At 24.9% G+C, this 18,924-nt stretch overlaps 1 protein-coding gene across 2 annotated transcripts in view; it reads left to right on the forward strand.

The window, feature by feature from the left end:
- LOC129608123 (cGMP-specific 3',5'-cyclic phosphodiesterase) overlaps nucleotides 1-18,924 on the forward strand; it is a 116,771-nt gene that overhangs the window by 66,273 nt on the left and 31,574 nt on the right. For both annotated transcript variants that reach the window (XM_055519450.1, XM_055519455.1), the window contains 3 exons: nucleotides 5,427-5,672; nucleotides 8,265-8,530; nucleotides 18,798-18,896. In XM_055519450.1, the coding sequence (XP_055375425.1) occupies nucleotides 5,427-5,672; nucleotides 8,265-8,530; nucleotides 18,798-18,896 (611 nt within the window). The remainder of the gene's footprint in view (nucleotides 1-5,426; nucleotides 5,673-8,264; nucleotides 8,531-18,797; nucleotides 18,897-18,924) is intronic.

Here is an 18,924-nt window from a genome sequence, read left to right on the forward strand (position 1 = left end):
GATCTTAATTTCGAACTTAATTCTCTGAAAATCAAGTTTTATAATTTATTTATTTTTAAACCAAATAAAAACTTTAATATTAATTTACTAAAAATCTTTTGATTTCGATCTTTATCTATTCAAAATGTTCGGAGAACTATAATAGGTAGGTGCTCTCTAGCCGCATATATGCTATTGTACAGATATGTGCACACAAGCCATTGTACATCTGTGTATCATTTTATATTGTCTATACTCACATATATGGTACCGTATAAAATTCACGCATTAATTTAAACAGTTTTAAGCTTAACCATCAAGATTATTTTCTAACCAGTAGAATGCCATCGTTATTTACTTTGTGGCTTCCATTTTTATTTATTTTTATTTTTTCGTGAATAATAGTATGTACATACTTATACAATGTACATATGTGGTGTAAAAAGATAATATAAATTGAATTTAGGCAAAAATATAATATAAAATGCGAAAAACAAAACAAAAAAAAAAAATTTGAAAAGAGAGAAAAAAACAAAGAATAAAATTTATGTGTGTGCGTTTGTGTAAAAAACATGAGAAAAAAATTATATTGGAGAAAAAATTGGATTGAAAGTTAAAAAAAAAAAAAAAAACAAAATCCCTTTCTCGTAAAATGCGGTGTAAAGCAAAGATTGCGTCTTTTGTTTTGGTAGAAAAAGAAAAAAAAAAATGGCATAATATGAAACGAAATGGAAATGAAACATTGAAAAAGAAAAATTGCAATTTTTACTCTTTTGTTTTTTTTTTTTTTCATTTTATTTTTACTCTTACTCTTTAATTCAAGGTTTTGATCTTTTTTTCTATACCCGACACCTTAGTTGGAAGTATATTAACTTTCGTTGAAGATTTGTAAGAGGTCACAAGAAGGAATTGTATCTTTACTATTTTAAATTTTCAGAAACTTTTCGTATTCTGCAAAGGACGGCTACTATTTTAATTGTACCAATTCGAACAACAGCTTCAGTTAGCTGCTATAAAACCTTAATTACTATTTTCAAACATTTGAAAAAGAAAAAGGTTTAGCTGAATGAAATTTGTGATACATCAGCGGTGATTTCTGAATAAAAGCCCACACATTTTCTAAAATTTTCTTTATAATAGCTTTAAAGGTAACTCTATAAAATTTGGTAAGGAAGAGCTTATTAATAGTTTATGAACGACGAAAGGATCCGGGTTTTGATTTTATTATATCAGATTATCCTGATGTAGGGTATATAAATTCAGTCAGTTAAGGTCGACTAAAACGTTTTTACTTGTTTTTATATTTTTATTTTTTCCTAGAGTTAATTTTGGCTCTATTATCATTACACACATACCTTAATATAATAATATTCCATTTAAATATAGAATACCTACATTTCTACTTATATGTTAAAGCAATCATACACACACACATACATATACATTTTTAATATTTTGGATATACAAAAATTATATTATTATTGTAGTTATATAAGATAATGTAAGTTTTACGTATTCAGCAGAAAATTGTAATATAAAATGTGCGATTACAGAAGGATTTTTCATGATTTTGGTGATTTCTTGTTTTGTTTTTTTTTTTTTTTGCTTTCTTTTGATTTTAATAATTTAAGAGAAAATTTAGGTCACATCTGGTAAACCATTTCTATATAGAAGATGTTTTGATATTAAAATATTCACATTCATAACACATGAACACATTCATATACATTCATATAGTAATGTAAATAGAAATGGTATTAAACTTATGATTATTTGAGTACAAAATTAAATTAAATTTGAGAAAACGACGTAGGTACCTACCTACCGGTATAATTTTTTTTATTGTCCCGGTTTTTTGTTTTTTTTTTGGTCAAATTGCCGCTTAAGACTTTTAATAAAGTCATTTTTGTTATTTTTTAGTCATTTCATTTTACACATACTACATATTATGTACATACATATACTTACATAAATACAGTTGTATTATCAGGGAACAAGTGTATATGTACATACATATGCACATAAATTTTTTATGTTGGCTTTTTTTTATGGTTGATTCGCATCTATTTATTTTAATAACTTTTAATATTATAAAAATTAAAGTTTAGTTGAATAGAAAAATATTGTATTTTCGGTATTTTGATAATAGAATTAGGTGTAAATTTCCAACTTAAAAAAAAATGAACATCTACAGGGTTTATACCGTTTAAGAAAAAAATTTGATGTGATCAGCACATAACCGACTGCAATGTATATTGCCGAATTAAGTGAAAGTGTGAACAGAAGATTATGAAAATGCGTTTTAAATAATTTTTTAAAATTTTAAGGACACTAATTAGCTTTTAGTTAACATGTCTAGAAAAACGTAAATTTTGGCTCTTAGTAGAGTTTCGCTTTGTGCTATGTCGGAATTAACTGAAAGCTTCATCAATTAGTTTCGGTAAGAAGTAGAACTCAAATATTGAACTTCAAGAAATTTTGTCAGTTAGCTCCATAGATGTGATAAAAAATGTGAAATCCACCCTTATTCGGTTTTCGAGACCTGATTTTTCCAAAAAATTTATAGGTTGATTGTTTTAACACCCCAAATTTAAATATTAAATAACAAAGAAAAATTTATAATTTCTCTTTATTTGTACAAAAATGTAAAGTTGGGCCAGAAAGAGGTTCAGTTCCTGGCAGGCCTCGGGCCTGCCAATTCATGACACAGCCGAAATAAGATAACTTCTAAAATTTCATTAAAATCGGTTGAGGGAAACTAGGAATACACGTGTTCACACACAGACCGACATTTCTCTAAAAATAGTTTATTTACGCTTTTCTAGAATGGAAAGCTCGATATCCGAAATTCGATGCCATCAAATAGCCTCCCATATTATTTACAATACGATCGTTATTTAAGAATTGCGAAAAAAGGGCTAGAAAAATAAGAGTTTCAAAACAAAATTTAACTATAATAAAGTCGACCAACATTTTGCTAAAAAATTATTAGTTAACTTGTTTTTATAACATTTTTTCTATTAAACATTTCTGGAAATGAACCACTAGAAACCAATCAATATTGAAGTCATTTGTAATTTTTGTGATTTGCAATTTGACTTTTTCAATACGAGAATTTTTTTTAATATTACTTTTTATCGATGTATAGTTACGTGAGGACCTTTAATATAAAATAATATTAACCCCAAAAGATCATTCGTTTCATTTATAAAATACGGAAAATTTTTGACACAACAGATTTCTTAGGATTGATTCGAATACAGTGAAATATTCTGACTGGAATCTTAAAATTACTGCTAAAGTCAGTTTATTTTTTTAAGTACAATTTTGATTAAAGTTTAATGGTAATAATCTAATTTCAAAATAATTCCTTCAATGGGACTAATCAATTGAAACGTTCACCACCACTGAATTGAAACAAAAAAAAAAATTAAATAACAATGAAATTTCATATCGTTTTTAATAAAAATTGTAAAGAAAATGGAGTGAAAAAGTCTTAAGAAAATTCATTTAATAAAATTTAATGGGTGATTAGACTTTTCATAATTTTGAAAATTTTTATGTAAATTTCGTTTATGAAAACATTTTTATAATTTCATTTTTACAGTTAACCTTCTTAAATATTTTTGCTTTTGTTAAACAGAGAAAAATTAAAAATTATTAGGTGATTTTCTTTGGAAACAAAATCATAGACATAAAAGTATGTACTTGAAATTCATTTTTTTTAAATTAAAATACTTACACCAAAATTTAAATACAATTAACAATAAAAGTACAGAAATAAAATTACTTTAACATTCTTACTTTTGCCTTTTCACATTTTCCTTTATTATTTCATTTATACTCTTTTATTTTAATAGTCTAAGGGTCTATTGTGACCTCTGGCTGAGTGCAGGTCATGTTTTACAACAACCGCTCAAGACTCGACTTCCTAATAACCCGAGAATCTTATGATGCCCGGCGTACTTCAACTTCCCCGGCATTTCCTTTCTCTTACGAACGAGAGCATTACAATATCTTCACAGAATGCCTAATTCTTGCCCAACCCTATTATCTTCTTAAATCGCTTCTGGTTATTATCGCCAATTTTAAGTAGTAGCATAGACAAAATAATTCTCAACTCAATCAATTTTAAAAAATTATCAACAGAATTATTTATATTAAACAACAACTTGTTCTATCTTTGTAACATTCTTGCCCCTTATATTCAACTTGCTATATTGTGCCTACTCTCTTTTCTGTGTATAATTTAATTACAATAACGTTTGTTTTCCTTTCAATATAAAAGTAAAAAAAAATGCTTTAATGTTCACTTAAAATAATTTATTTTACATGGAAAAGCAATTAATTGGGGTTTAATTTGATAAAAAGTAAAACATTGTAAGGGACAATTAATTAGGAATGAACGTGTTTCTATAACGTTAAATTAAATAACTTAGTTTTTTCCTTCATTTTCAGTTCATTTGCAAATCAATTTGCCTATGTACAACGAAACACTTCCTTTTCAGTTCAGTAATTTTCTGTATATAAAATTTCTAAATGTTTACATATTATATTTTTTTTTTATTGCCACTAAAGCGGTAAAGGATGTTTATTTGATAAAAGTGTGTGATAATTCAGGGTTATTCAGTATTTCTCGCCTTAATGTATATACCATCGTTTATGGGCATAAAAAATTGAAATGGAAAAATTGTTATTTAGCGCTAGATGTAAAATTTCAAAGCTCTGCAAGGTGCCGGGATTTTAATGATTTTTTAATTTCTTCTTGTTAAAACCTTTTTGCTTATGGCTCCGTTCCAAAGAAGACAGATATTTCAAACTTATATAAAATATTTAAAATGAAAAATCAAGGGTTCAAAAACAAATGGTGCATTTAGAATTTAAATAATTTGGAATTGCAATTGAAAATATTTGATTGAAACAGGCAAAAACATTTTTGATTGCTTAAAGGATAGTATTATGTTAAAGTACTGTTTACTGAACTATATTGCATATAGACCCATAGTACATACGGCGAACCCATACGGTACTAGAAATTGTTGATAAAATTTATTTTTTGTTTGTGCTTTTAGATATCGTAATTAAGCTCATAGACATAATAAGTCTCTAGTAAGTTTTTATAGTTACGTTATTTTGAAAAAAAATCTTTACTGACAAAAAACAAGCACATTTCCTTATTCGATCAATTATTGTATCAGAAATATTGTAAATATAAATAAATCGAAAAATGATTTGCTTTGTCAATTGAACCTTTTTTTAACTAAAATGTGGCAACTTGACTAGAATTTTACACATTTTCTCAAATGACCGTTCAAAAGCTCAACAATACATTGAAATTTCGTATACCGTTTAATTCTAATTTAAAATAATAAATTTCTCGTACAATAAAAAATATAAAACTTCATTAATTACCTACACTTTTTTTTCAAATTTTTTTTTATTTTTAGCACTTAGTGAAGCAGTTAAAAAAGCACGAACCGAAGAAATTATAATTCCCTTTGGTGTTGGTATTGCTGGTACAGTTGCAGAAACCAAAGAAATGATTAATATAAAAGAAGCATATAAAGATGCTAGATTTAATTGTGAAATAGATTTGAAAACTGGTTATAAAACTCATGCTATATTATGTATGCCAATTTGTAATTATGAAGGTGATGTTATTGGTGTAGCACAAATTATTAATAAAACTAATGGTAAGTATATATGTATGTATAATGATTTTTACTATTGATTAATATATGTGCATAATGTATGTATGTATTCCAGTTAACGGTTTATGCTTGCATATCCGACAGTGTTTAGTTAGTATTTAATGTGTGTAAAAGTGATGAGATACAATGAAATTTCCATGTAAATGGTGCATAATTCAAGGAAATTAAACAGAGAAATAGTGTAAATAATAGCAAATTTTAAGCAAAATCCTTGAATTTAATATTAAGATTAATATCGTTTTCTTACCTTAACACTATCAATTATTAAAACATTGACATTTTTCCGAAAATTTACATCCACATACGTTAATACGAGTATTGTTTTTTTATATATGACTCCCTTGGGTTTATCTTCGCACTGCATAATGCATTAAGTAAAATTCCGAGAACACCGTAATATTTTTCTAACATCAAAAATACAATTAAAGAAAAACTATGTACTACTGTTTTTCATCTAAATAAAATTATTCATACTATTAAAAACAATGCACGATCCTAGTCCTTTTATATTTATTTAAATGAATTTTAATTAAAAAAAAATTTACCTATGGGAGTTATAAATTTAATCTCATTTGATTTTATTGTCATATTAAATCTCTTAACAATGTTATGCGTATATCATGTGTATTAAATTTAAATATTTTGAATTTATTACGACCACAAAATTAATTGTAATTTATTATAACAAGACCATGAATTATGGTTAGTGTTAAAATTTCATAAAAAATGCATTAAATATGAAACCTTTTGAAGCGTGCTAAAAATTAATAATATTAAAATTTAAAATTTACACTTACACATACATACATAAATGTTAGTAAATGGTATAGTCGTATAGATTACAAAATTTCATTTTTAAAATTTCATTAACAGGAAATTGAGTAAAAGTGAACTTTAGAGTAAAATATTCGCACGTTTTAATTTATACTAAATTAAATTTTTTATTGAAATATTTAATTTCTATAAAAACTTAATCATTAGTTGATATTAGATTTCCAAATTTCTCGCAGTTAAAATTTAACAGATCAATTATAAAACCTTTTCGGATCTTAAAGTTTTATAAAAACAATTTTTAAAAGATTAATGAGTGAAATCTTTTTAAAAAAAAGCATTTCGAGACTTTTTAGACAAAATGTTCCATGACCGTTTTTTTTTGTGTTTTTTCTGAGATTTATATCAGAACATTATAAACGTTTCTCCTGCAAAACATCGATCTGTATATGCAACCAAAATATCCTTCTGTTGAAATTTTTATATCTCTAACATGGTTTGTTTTTAAATGAGCGTCTACAAAACACACAGACTGTTGGAAGAAAATTGGTACATGCTCTAGTGGATGATATGTACTAAATTAAGGTTTTATAATTTCACAGAGTAGTCGATTTTAACGTTAACGTATTTAATTTTTCAAAAGGGAACCCGTCTACCAGATATTGTAATGCTATAAAATACTGTAACATTCCATGTAAATTATTATTCTGTCACTTAACTATACTTAATTTACTGCGAGATTCAGTTTTTAGATTATTAATCTAATTCGTTATACATCCATCTAAAAGCCACTCACACATATACTTCTATCTGGAAATAGTATACATTCGATTATTAAGATATCTTCAAGATATATAAATAAAGCTGTACGACGGAACATATTTCGAAACACGTTCCAATGTTGCTTATAAATTTAGTAGGTCATTTTTGTGTTTTTGGTTAAATTTTTTTATTAGACGTTGTGTATGTTTACTCATTATTAAAAAAGAGCTCTAAGTCTCCATAATTTACCAATCGGAGTATTTTATTGAGCAGTAGAGCATCGGAGCACTCATAAACAAAAGGAGCAAAAAGCTGCGCCGCGTTCGCAGCCCAAACATTTATTTTATCTTATCTCGTATTTTAAATATTACATAAACTTTAAAATTTTTCACACATTTAAATATTTGAGCGAAATTTTATTTTTAATGAGAGCAAAATTATCTCACATTTCATAAATATGTTCTCTCTTTGTCTATACTCTATAATTCACCTCATGTATATTTGGTAAAATTTACTGTATTTTCTTTTTGTTTCTTTTTCAATAACACACTACTTTAATTCATTTGTTTCACCTAATTAAGTTCCAATCAAAATAGAAAATAAAGACATTTAGCCTTAATTATTTTTATAAACATAGCAATCTTCTGATCTCACCATGCTTATTTTGTCTTAAATTTTTTTCTTATTTATTATTCCTTAGTTTTTTAAGTCAATGCTAATTAAATTTTCAAGGCGAAAAATATTTTTAAAATTAATGAAAAATAAAATAAAAATTCATACCAAATAGCGACGGAACACATTTATTATGAGATTGAAATATTATGAAAGTTAATAAAGTTATTCACGTTTCCGAGAATGACAAAATATAGTCAAATATTTACATGAACATATTATAGCTAAATATTTTTTCCAAGAAAAATGATTGCAACGATTTAGATTATATTTTGTAAAAATGTTATTAAATTTTCTATTCACATATACACTCATACATACCTGTTATAGCATACATACATGTATTTAAAAAATAATTTTAAATTTCAGGCTCAACAGAATTCAATGACCATGATGTTGAAATTTTCCGAAGATATTTAACATTCTGTGGTATTGGAATACAAAATGCTCAATTATTTGAAATGTCCGTACAGGAATATCGTCGTAATCAAATTTTATTAAATTTAGCTCGAAGTATTTTCGAAGAACAAAATAATTTAGAATGTTTAGTTACAAAAATAATGACGGAAGCTAGAGAATTATTAAAATGTGAAAGATGTGCTGTGTTTTTAGTAGATTTGGATTGTTGTGAAGCGGTAAGAATATAATTTTATTAAATTTTTATAGTTTACATATACGTACTTTAAATTGTAAAGTAAATTAAGTCGAAGTTTTAGAATTATAAGTTAAAATAAGATCAGCTAAGGTAGCATATTTTATTCGAAAGGAATTCATATTTGAAAGAAAATTGCAATTTTAGAAATGCAACATTTGACTGACATAAAATACAAAATTGAAAAAAAAATAAGATTTTTATGTGTTCATGTAGGTACAGGCAGACGTTCATTTTCATAATAATTTTCATATTAAAAATTTCTACAGTATTTTGCACATGTGTACTTATTAAATTTTTCAGTTTGATTACAGTTCCTCCTTTAAGGATTATCTTAAAAAAGTACTTTTCTTTGAAAAGGTAAAAAATTATTTTTAAAAAATTTTTTTTAAAATATTATTTTTTTCTCTTCTCACATCCCTTTTTTTGTTTGTAAATAACAAAAAAAAAATTATTATGACTTTTATTATTTTCGAAAAATAAAAAAAATTTATTCCTTTTTTTTTCCAACTTGAATGACATTTTTTTGTAAATAAGTAAAAAATATAATATACATATAAATATATGTATATTAAATATAGATTAACTTTTAAGGTATTGAACAAACTACAAAGATTCAAAATAAAAAAATAAAATACAATTTTCAATAATATTTTTGTTAATGCTCTTGAGTTTTCTTTAGAAAATTCAAAAAGAAAAGCACTATGGCATAAAAATATTGTGCACAAGTGTTTTGAATGCACTCTCACGTTTCATATTAAATATTTCAATTTTAATGAATAAAAGTTGAAATAAGCTTTTGAGTGGCAATAACATACTTAAAATTGCACATTGATCTTTAAAACAGTGTTTGTTTTGCATCCTTGTACAAAGGAAGAAACTCTCAATTAGTATTTCTTCTATTGTACAAGGCCTGAATTCAAAATTTCTATAATAAAGGTTAATATATTATTTCATTTTGCTGTTGAACTATTGTACGCTAAGAAATGCTGATTTTGGAATAATTTCGAGCATCAGAATACAAAGTATGAGCCATAGAAATTTTTTGGTAGCTTAATAGTAAGGAACGGCAATCAGCTGACAATAGTTTCATACAATCAACTCCACGATCAAATTATGAAATTTTGATTCCATGAGTTGCATGAGAATTGCCAGTTAATTGTATATAATCACTCCAATTGCTTCAAATAACAATTTTACAATGTTTATATCAATTTTTCAATAATTTCTTGTAATATTTGGAGAATTGTTATTGAAATAGGCAACTAGCTGCGTACTATAAATATTCAAACAAATAAGATTTTGTTTATGAAAAAATTTTTGTGATCGGAATGAAGAATTAATGAAATTTTCTTTGAAGTTGCATGTATGTCAATTACTCGAATAACGTCAATTAGTCAATTTTCATATTACATCCCAATTATAAAATATTTGCAGGTTTTACTGTATTTACTGCATCATCGGAAAGACGAATCAAAAATTTAATATAAAATTTTTTTAAAGAGAAAAATTTTCAATTTAAATAAAGTTTAAAATTAATTTTTGATTTGATATTTTGTGAAAATTTATGAATAATTTAGGTACATGTTTCTGAAATATTTTATTATTTTTCAAGGATTTGTGTTCAAATATTTTATTAGTTTGGGTTTTCAGTTTTGAATATAATAGTGTTTGTTGGAATTGAAATAAAATTTGAACAATTGAGAAACAAAATATTATTTTGTTATGAGTAATCTTTTATTTAATTCATAATATACTAGATAGGAAATCAAATATGTTATAAGTATCATCTCGAATAGAGCTATCACAAATTCAATTGAAAAATTCAAAAATTTGCGATTCAATTGTATTAAATTACTCTTTTATTATGTTTAGGAAGAAAGACTATTATTTTATATCAAATTTTAATACATACTTGAAATATTCAACATTATTCAATCAAAAACCGTATTTATATTTAAAAATGTGAAATAAATAAATCGAACCAGATCCGGTTAACACTCAAAAAATAACTAGTTTTTGAAAAAAATATAAGAATAAAAAAATGCTTAGAATAAATTTCTACATCCATATTGCCTATAATAGGATTAGTTCTCATTTTTCACAAGCGGGTACTAGTACTCGAACCGCTCATAATGTGTTAACTTAAATTACTTCATTAATATTCCATGATTATATTTTGAAAAAAATTGCATACTTTTAGGGAATGAGAAAAAAATTAAAAGAAGTGCTAGTAATGATGGTCGAATTCAAAGGTTCATTTAAGAAATAATTGAGATAATTAGCTTTTGTTCTTATAGAAATTTTGAAAACTTCTAAAATGTTTTTCATATTTAATTTTTAATTCATTGTCACGTGCAAATGACAAAACCAATTTTGAACAGCACATAAAATTCTTATATTTTTGAGCAGCAAGTTCAAGTCTCTTTCGCGTTTGTTGTATCCAAATTGTCTTTCGTGTGTGTTTGTTGTATCCAAAATGGTCTTTTCAATTGATTTTTATTTCTAAATACATCCCAGAAAATTATTAAAATTGAAAAAATTTTTATAAGAATTTTATTAGTTAAAATTATTAATTAAATTTAATATTTTAATTAAAATTAAAGTAAAATTACAATAACTAACAAAGTGTATGCAACCTTGAAGTATATAACCTTTTGAATTCTTTTCGGAAACGGTTCTTTTAAGTTTCTGAAAACTGGAATTTCAATTGTTTTAGATGTACTTAAAATGAAGTCTCAAATATCTTGGGTAAGTCTACTAATTTCTTGTGGTAGTTGGTGTTCTACATAATACAGGTTCCTTATAATTTAAAGTCGGAGCTCTGAGAAGACGAATCTAAAATTTTTTGTCAGACCTCACTTAAATATGTTTCAAACATACATGCTTTATAAACAGGGCCATTGTCATTCCGTATAGTATAAAATTGGGATGTATTAAGTTATCTCCAACAATTACACAAATTTTTTTTGCTTAAAATAAATACTTACGTCAATCATTTTTTTAAATTGAAAGGAATATAGAAATATTTTTTTATTTTTATAAAATTTACAGCTTGCAATTATAAGTACAACACGAAAATTTCCTCATGCATAAATAATTTTTGGGATACTTGTATATTTTGAAAAATTTTTAAACATTGCAAATGAAAACAAATGTTTCCCTTACAAAAAACAAAAAAAAAAAACAATTTTTGTATAACTTCAATTTTAACCTAACTTGATTTACGACTGGCTTATAGCATTGGAGGTTCCGTTTTAAGCGTGTATAAATCTTTATATTTTAAGATACAAATACGATAAATGCCACATACGTGTTTTAAAATTTTGATAATTTTGTAAGAACATTGAGTAGATTTATTTATAATTGTATATAAATTTAATGTACATCCAATGTTCACGTACATATATGAAAATAATATTCTTCCTTCTACTTAAAACCATTAAAAATAAAAATTTAAAAAAATATTTACAAAATTAATTAATAATTAAAAAGGAATCCTGAAATATTTTTAATACTCATGCATTCAATTTTATTGAACCTTTAAATTCGAATCATATATACATATATATGTATATATATATGTACATAAATATAATGAGAATTTTATATAACCTTGATTATATTCTTTTAAGAAAATTTTATAATATTTGTTCCTATTAAAATAATAAACATCCCCTTAATAGACGTTCTCATAAATAAATAAGATAAAATATAAACCTCGGATAAGGATCGATTGATTATATACATACCATTGGATATAAACGGGAAATTTTCCGCAAAATTAAAATTAAGAATTAAATAAATAAGGAATCAAGTTGTTTATTATGCTATTGAAATTCATTCAGCATATTCTTTAGATCACTATAAAAGTAATTCAGTGGGTATCAGAAGATACACATTAAAGTTTGATTTTTTATTTTCTTATTTTATTTCTGTTTTTCTCTTTCATTTTGTTTTTGTTTTGTTTTTTTAAGAAGACCAACACCATAATCGATATCATATCTGATAAATTATTAAAAATATTTAAGAATTCGATTTATATAAATTTTAGGTATGAGATATGAAAAATGAAATTGAAGAAAATATGAAATTACAAAAATTTCCCGATCGTTTAAAATATTTCTCATGAATCTGTTGATGGTAAAACTATTGTAAATCGGCATCTATTGTAACCCAGCTTTAATTAAAAATCCTTTTGATATTTTGGAATATGATTAAGTGTTTATTCTATTCTTTTAAATAAATCATGTGTAGACGTTTATAGATTAGACATCAAAACACGATTTTTGACACAAGTACCACAGTGGTAACTGGAAGATTAAAATTTAAATCACAAGAATTACAAGAATTTTCTGTTAGTGGGTTGTTGTGACTTAATTTTCCGTTCACGAACATACACACATACATGCATTTAATATTTTTAACCTATTAATTTTTAATGTGCACATATATAAAATAGAAAAATAAGTATTCATTTAAAATTTCAACTTTGAAAGATTTGTTCTTTTACAATGCTTAAATAATTACAAACGGGATATAAAATAAGGATCAATAATTTTATTATCATATTTAATATTCAACGTTAATTTACGCTAAAATATAAATTCTGTTTCAATACGAATCATAAATTATAGAGAAAATAAAAAAAAGTAAATAGTAAAACGTGCGTTTCTTATTATAGGTATCCTTTTCCATAAGGATATTACAATCGATCGGTTTTTTAGGAATTGAAAAAGAAAAAAAATGTGTTCCTCTTGGAATCCTTTTAATATTTATGAAATCATTGAAAATATCGTATATTTTTTTTTAAATAAATAAATAATTATAACAATTGTGTTATTCTTTAAACGTATTAGGTTTCTATTGGATTTGGATATTTAAAGTTAAATTCAACAGCGTGGCGTGACATTAGTATGGAAACGTTGGCACCCTTGCATGTTAAATTAATAAGATAAATGAAGTAATGTATTTGAATGAAATAATACAATAAAAAAAATTAATAAAAATTATTTAAAATCACTGATGCAGGCGATTTTATCGGTTTAACGGTATGTCATTGAGTAACTAATATCAAAATTGTTCCACTGAACCCGCTACTATTATTCTTATGACCATCAATACCGGAAACTTTCTTTCAAATATTATTTAGGGTGTTTTTACAAAAAATACTTTAACAATATTTGTTCACAATATCCTATAAATATGCAATTTTTTTAATTTTATTTGAATTTCACTTCATTTCAATTCATAGTCAGCTTGATTCTTCAAAAGAGATCACTCGGTAGCTGTCAGATTCTAGACCTCTAAAGGAAATAACTAAAAGACTTTTAATTTTAAGAAAATTATAAAAGAAAACAACCTAAAATTTTATTTTCGATTCAATCAGTTTTTAATAAACACATTTTATATTTTATTGAACGTAACAGATACGCAAAAAACTATTATTATCTTGAATTAGAATCAGAAAGCTTGATCTAAATATAAGGAAATTTTTGATAGTTGCCATATAAAATGAGTGAAAATTTTTTCAAAAATTTATTTTTAAACGCTTTCAGATATCTGAACTAAGAGCATTATGAATTTCATTGTCCATTTATCATATAGCACTACCTCTCTTTAGTATATGTCTAAATGTACCATTCTATCTAACACAAACAAAGATATATACGTTTGCACACTACACAAATTAGCAAAAAAAAAAATGCATTTAAGAGTTGCTACCTTCTAAACCGGTTGCGATATAGACCTGTTGTGGACCAATTTTCCTTCTTAATAACAAAAATCTACACAGCGATAAACGCGAATTCATCGCTGTAGGGAATACTCTGTATGTAAGAAACATATTAATCCTGCTAATCATAATTTTAAAAAATTTTCGGAAAGCTTAAATTTACATGACTTAATAAATCAGTAGTTTAGCAAAGTAACTGAAAAACTTATAGTAAATTCAGACCTAAGTCTTCTTTTTAAAAAATTTTTTTAAATATAATCCAAAAGGAACTCGAAAAGAATCATTTTTTCTGTATTGAAAACTTGTATGTATGTGCGCTTATTCGACTTGATTTCCTATAAATTTCACATTGTAAAACAAAAAAATTGTCTTATTGTTTGAAAAAGCTAATTTATATCTTATCATAAAGATCACGTTCTTGCATTAAAAATGTCAAAAACATAGAGCAAAAAAAAAGAAAGAAAATAACTGAAATAACTTAAAAAATCAAAAATAAATGCAAAAAATTAAAGTTACAATGAAAATGAGTAGAAGAAAAACAAAAATGAAAAACAAATGTTCTATATAAAAATTTTCCAAGTATTTTGAAAAATTCTTCTCTTCTCTTTTATTTTCTTTGAGAACAAATCAAGAATGAAAAAAAAATTTTCGCATAGAAGAAAATAGAACGAACACAAGTAACACACCAACTTACATGACGTTATGTAATTTATTGTCTGGAAATATCTCGTTTGAATTTATTATACATGTAAAATATATATATATATATATATATATATTTATACATGGTATGTAATATTACACATTTATATATAAAATATTGTTCAATAGATAGATAAATTCCATATATTCTATTTAGAATTGAATAAATATGCAATAAAATCATTTAATTTTTTTTTCTCTCCTAAAAATGAAATTTATTCAGAAAACGTAAAATGAAAAACAGTTGACCCTAATATTTTCTGAAGAAAAAATAAAAGAAAAAATCAGTTTGGAATGAAGAGAAAAACTATATGTCTGGAACATTTCCTGGATATTTGAAAATTAACTTAAAAGAAAGACAAGAAAGTCAAAAAGTAAAACTAAGGATATGAAAATTATAAAGATTTACTAAATAAGGATTTCTATATAATAAATTATTACATATTTGATTCTTAGATCGGGGATTTTTTAAATTTCTAAAGGACCAAAACGAAAAATGTTTCCAAGAGAATCGAATGAACCCTAACCACTTTTGTATACGTACGAAGAAAAATAATATTTTTTATCGATTTTTGTTTAAATTCTTTACATACTTGTGGCCTATAGGAATTAACTATCATATGGGGAATGTATAAGTTGATTATAACATTATTCCAACACATAACACCATCCATAAACAAACGTAATGACAAAAATACCTGAAATTTCTTCGCACCCCGAGTGCAAAACTTATCAATATAAGTATAAGCTAAATTATGTTATTCTATTTAGTTACCAACTGATTCTGTAATAGTCAAATTGAATTGCAATAGTCATTGTAATATGAAAGATGTTATATAAGATTTTTTTCAATTTAAATATTCAAATTATCAATTTTAATGGTCACTTTGAGAAATATTCCCAAACAAGCCGATAAAAAGCATTAAATATTATTTCTGTTCTAAATATGGTTGAATTCACATCTGTTAATTGAATGTTCCAGTTTTAAATATATTATTAATACTGCATAATATAAATGGAAGCCGATAAAGTGAAAATTATAATTTTAAACAGAAAAAATTTTTCAGGAATTAATTTACAAAGAAGAAAAATAAATTAATATGGGAATTCTTGCCAAAATTTTAAGGTATAAAAATTGTGTCTACATACATATATACGTATTATAAAGCATACATGTACTAAAGTAATAGTGGAATTAATTTTACAATTATTTTTATACCCGTATGTTCGAGGAATATAATTAATTCGCCTTACCGTTTGTAACGCTAAAAAATAGTGTTCTGATATATAGATATAAATGTATGTTTTTGATCAGCGTTGAGTTCTGGATCGATTTGACCATGTCTGTCCGTCCGCCTCAACAATAAATCAAAAACTAATTCAAACTAAGCTTTCAAATTTTCACACATATGTTTAGTAGTAAATGCCGGAATCCTTTTTAAATTGGATATGATCCAGGTAGTGGTTCGGGTATCTACAATACAAGTTCAAAATTTATTTGGCTACATCTTATAGATGCTATAGTATTGAAATTTCGCAGAAGCAAATATTTTATTAGAGCGGTTATGTTTGATAAAAGTCGTTGAAATTCTAGAATGCTTGCGGTAGCTGCCAAACAATTTGATGAGATGTTTCTTTATACCCCAAAAACTCTTAGCTACAAAAATGAAATTTTGAGCACAGGAATTCGGTGAGGTAGTTATCATTTTAAGTATAACTCATTTTAATTCTGTGGATTTATGAGGTAACTATCATAAAATACAGTAGTATGAAACTGAATGTCAATTATCTGCGGCATTTAAAATCATTTATTCGTAGATGTGTCACAGAGTTGACACGGTCAACTATATCTTTTTTCGCCCTGTATAAATATTTCAAATACTTACTGATGTGCATACCTCGGCGGTGGGGATTAATTTTGTGATTCTTTTAAATTTTGTATTCACATATGTAATGTATATTATGTATATTGTGTTCTGTAACCATAACCTTTCTATTCACCATGGTCTTCTCAACCATCATACTACTATGTACGATGTACACAGTTTTAAAATTATTGGAATATTATAAATATGTATGCATATATTATAATACAAACATGTATATTAAATAGAACAAAATTTTTTCTTAAAAATTTAAAAAAAAAAAACATTTAAATACAAATTTCAATCATGATAAATAAAAAACAAAAATTGAGAGAGAGAAAATAAAATTATACAAAATGGTTTCTTAAAATTATTTCTCTAGGGAAATTTAAAATTACATCATCAAACAAACTTCAGCTCTCTGTACATACATCTATATTTTATAAGAGAAGTAAGAAGAGAAAAAACCAAAAATAAATTAGAAAAATTCAAAAATGCATTCTCATTTTAATTTTTAAATTATTTTTTTATCCAAATTATATTGCAATTCACTTGTGATCAAATAAATTTTTTTTTATTATATAACCGTATTTTAATAGTTATAATGTTGTTTATACATTACACATATTTGTATATATATTCATATAATACATACGTACCCATTAATATGTATGTATGTATGTGTATTATGGGGATGTTTATAATACCAAAGGACATCTTTTATTTTCATTTCAATTTATAATTTTTATGAATATGGCTTTTGTTTTATTTGAAGAGTGTTGACAACACAAGCACATACATTATGTATTATATATATTATATGTATGTGTTTATATGATGTAATATATATGGTTTGTATAAGAGAATATTCCTTGACATTATGTTTTTTGTTTACAAAGAACTATATAAATGAATAAAATTCCGTATATAAATGCTCTGAAAAGTATTATACAATAATAATTACAGTGTGTTCAATGAATTCTTAAGTAATGCAATTTGCAATTTATTTGGAAATATTGGTGAAAAATGGTTACTTAACAAATTTAAAATTTTCGAATTTTTAATTTGAATGAATATTATGTTAAATTAGTTAAGTGAAACTTTTCATTGTCCTTACATATAATCCTTAAGTTTGTAAAGTTTAGTTACACAGTTTAGTTTTGCAGATGACCAATAACTTAAAATACACGTATACTTGGAGGTACTAAATAAGTTTTTTATTCAAAACTTATCTTCACAATTTCACATAAAAATTAATGCACAGTTTTTGGAAATTAAATGCCATTTAGATTCGAATACGTATTAAAAGAAGGGAAAGGAGAAAACTTATACTTAAACAATGTTGGCGTTAATTTGTTATTCTAAATCTCTTCATTAATTTTGAAAATCAAACTAATTTTTGTGATATATTTTAAATCCTAAATTTTATACGATTAACTTATATTTACCTCTCAATCGGAGACAGAATAATTTCTCATTTCTCGTTAGCCCTATTAAATGATTATTTTATTTCTTGGTTTTTCACTTTGTTTTTCAGTGTCTTCTTTGAATACCTATTTAAAAGTATCGCAATAAGTAATAAGAGAAATTCTAGCTCAGGATATAAAAAAATTTCAAACAATTGTAGTGGACTTCACAATATTAGGCTGTATGAACTCATAATATTAGAAATCATGTGGCAACGAAATAGTTTTCCATGACACAAACCTTTGCAATTTTCAAATATGCAAATACACCTTATTCTACAAAATTAAATTTTTGTAAAATAAAAGTAGTTAACAATTTTCACCTCGTCAGTGCGCTTTAGTTTTATACATATACATATGAAATTAAATTTCAACAATAAAGCACTTGTTGGTATATTTAAATAAATCTTTAATTAAAAACGTTTTAGAAAAAAATAACATTCTTTAATTTTTTATTTTCACATCATTTCCATTTTACAATAGAGTCATTTAGAGAAAATTATTGAAAAGCCTAGTAATCAAGGAGCTCTAACGAGGAGACCAAGTAAAAATGTTAAAGTTGAAGAAATAATTGAAAATCAGGTATATTGAATTTATAAAAATTTAATTA

This window comes from Condylostylus longicornis, unplaced genomic scaffold, assembly GCF_029603195.1.
Source record: "Condylostylus longicornis isolate FDR11 unplaced genomic scaffold, ASM2960319v2 ptg000004l, whole genome shotgun sequence".
In the NCBI taxonomy this organism is placed as follows: domain Eukaryota; kingdom Metazoa; phylum Arthropoda; class Insecta; order Diptera; family Dolichopodidae; genus Condylostylus; species Condylostylus longicornis.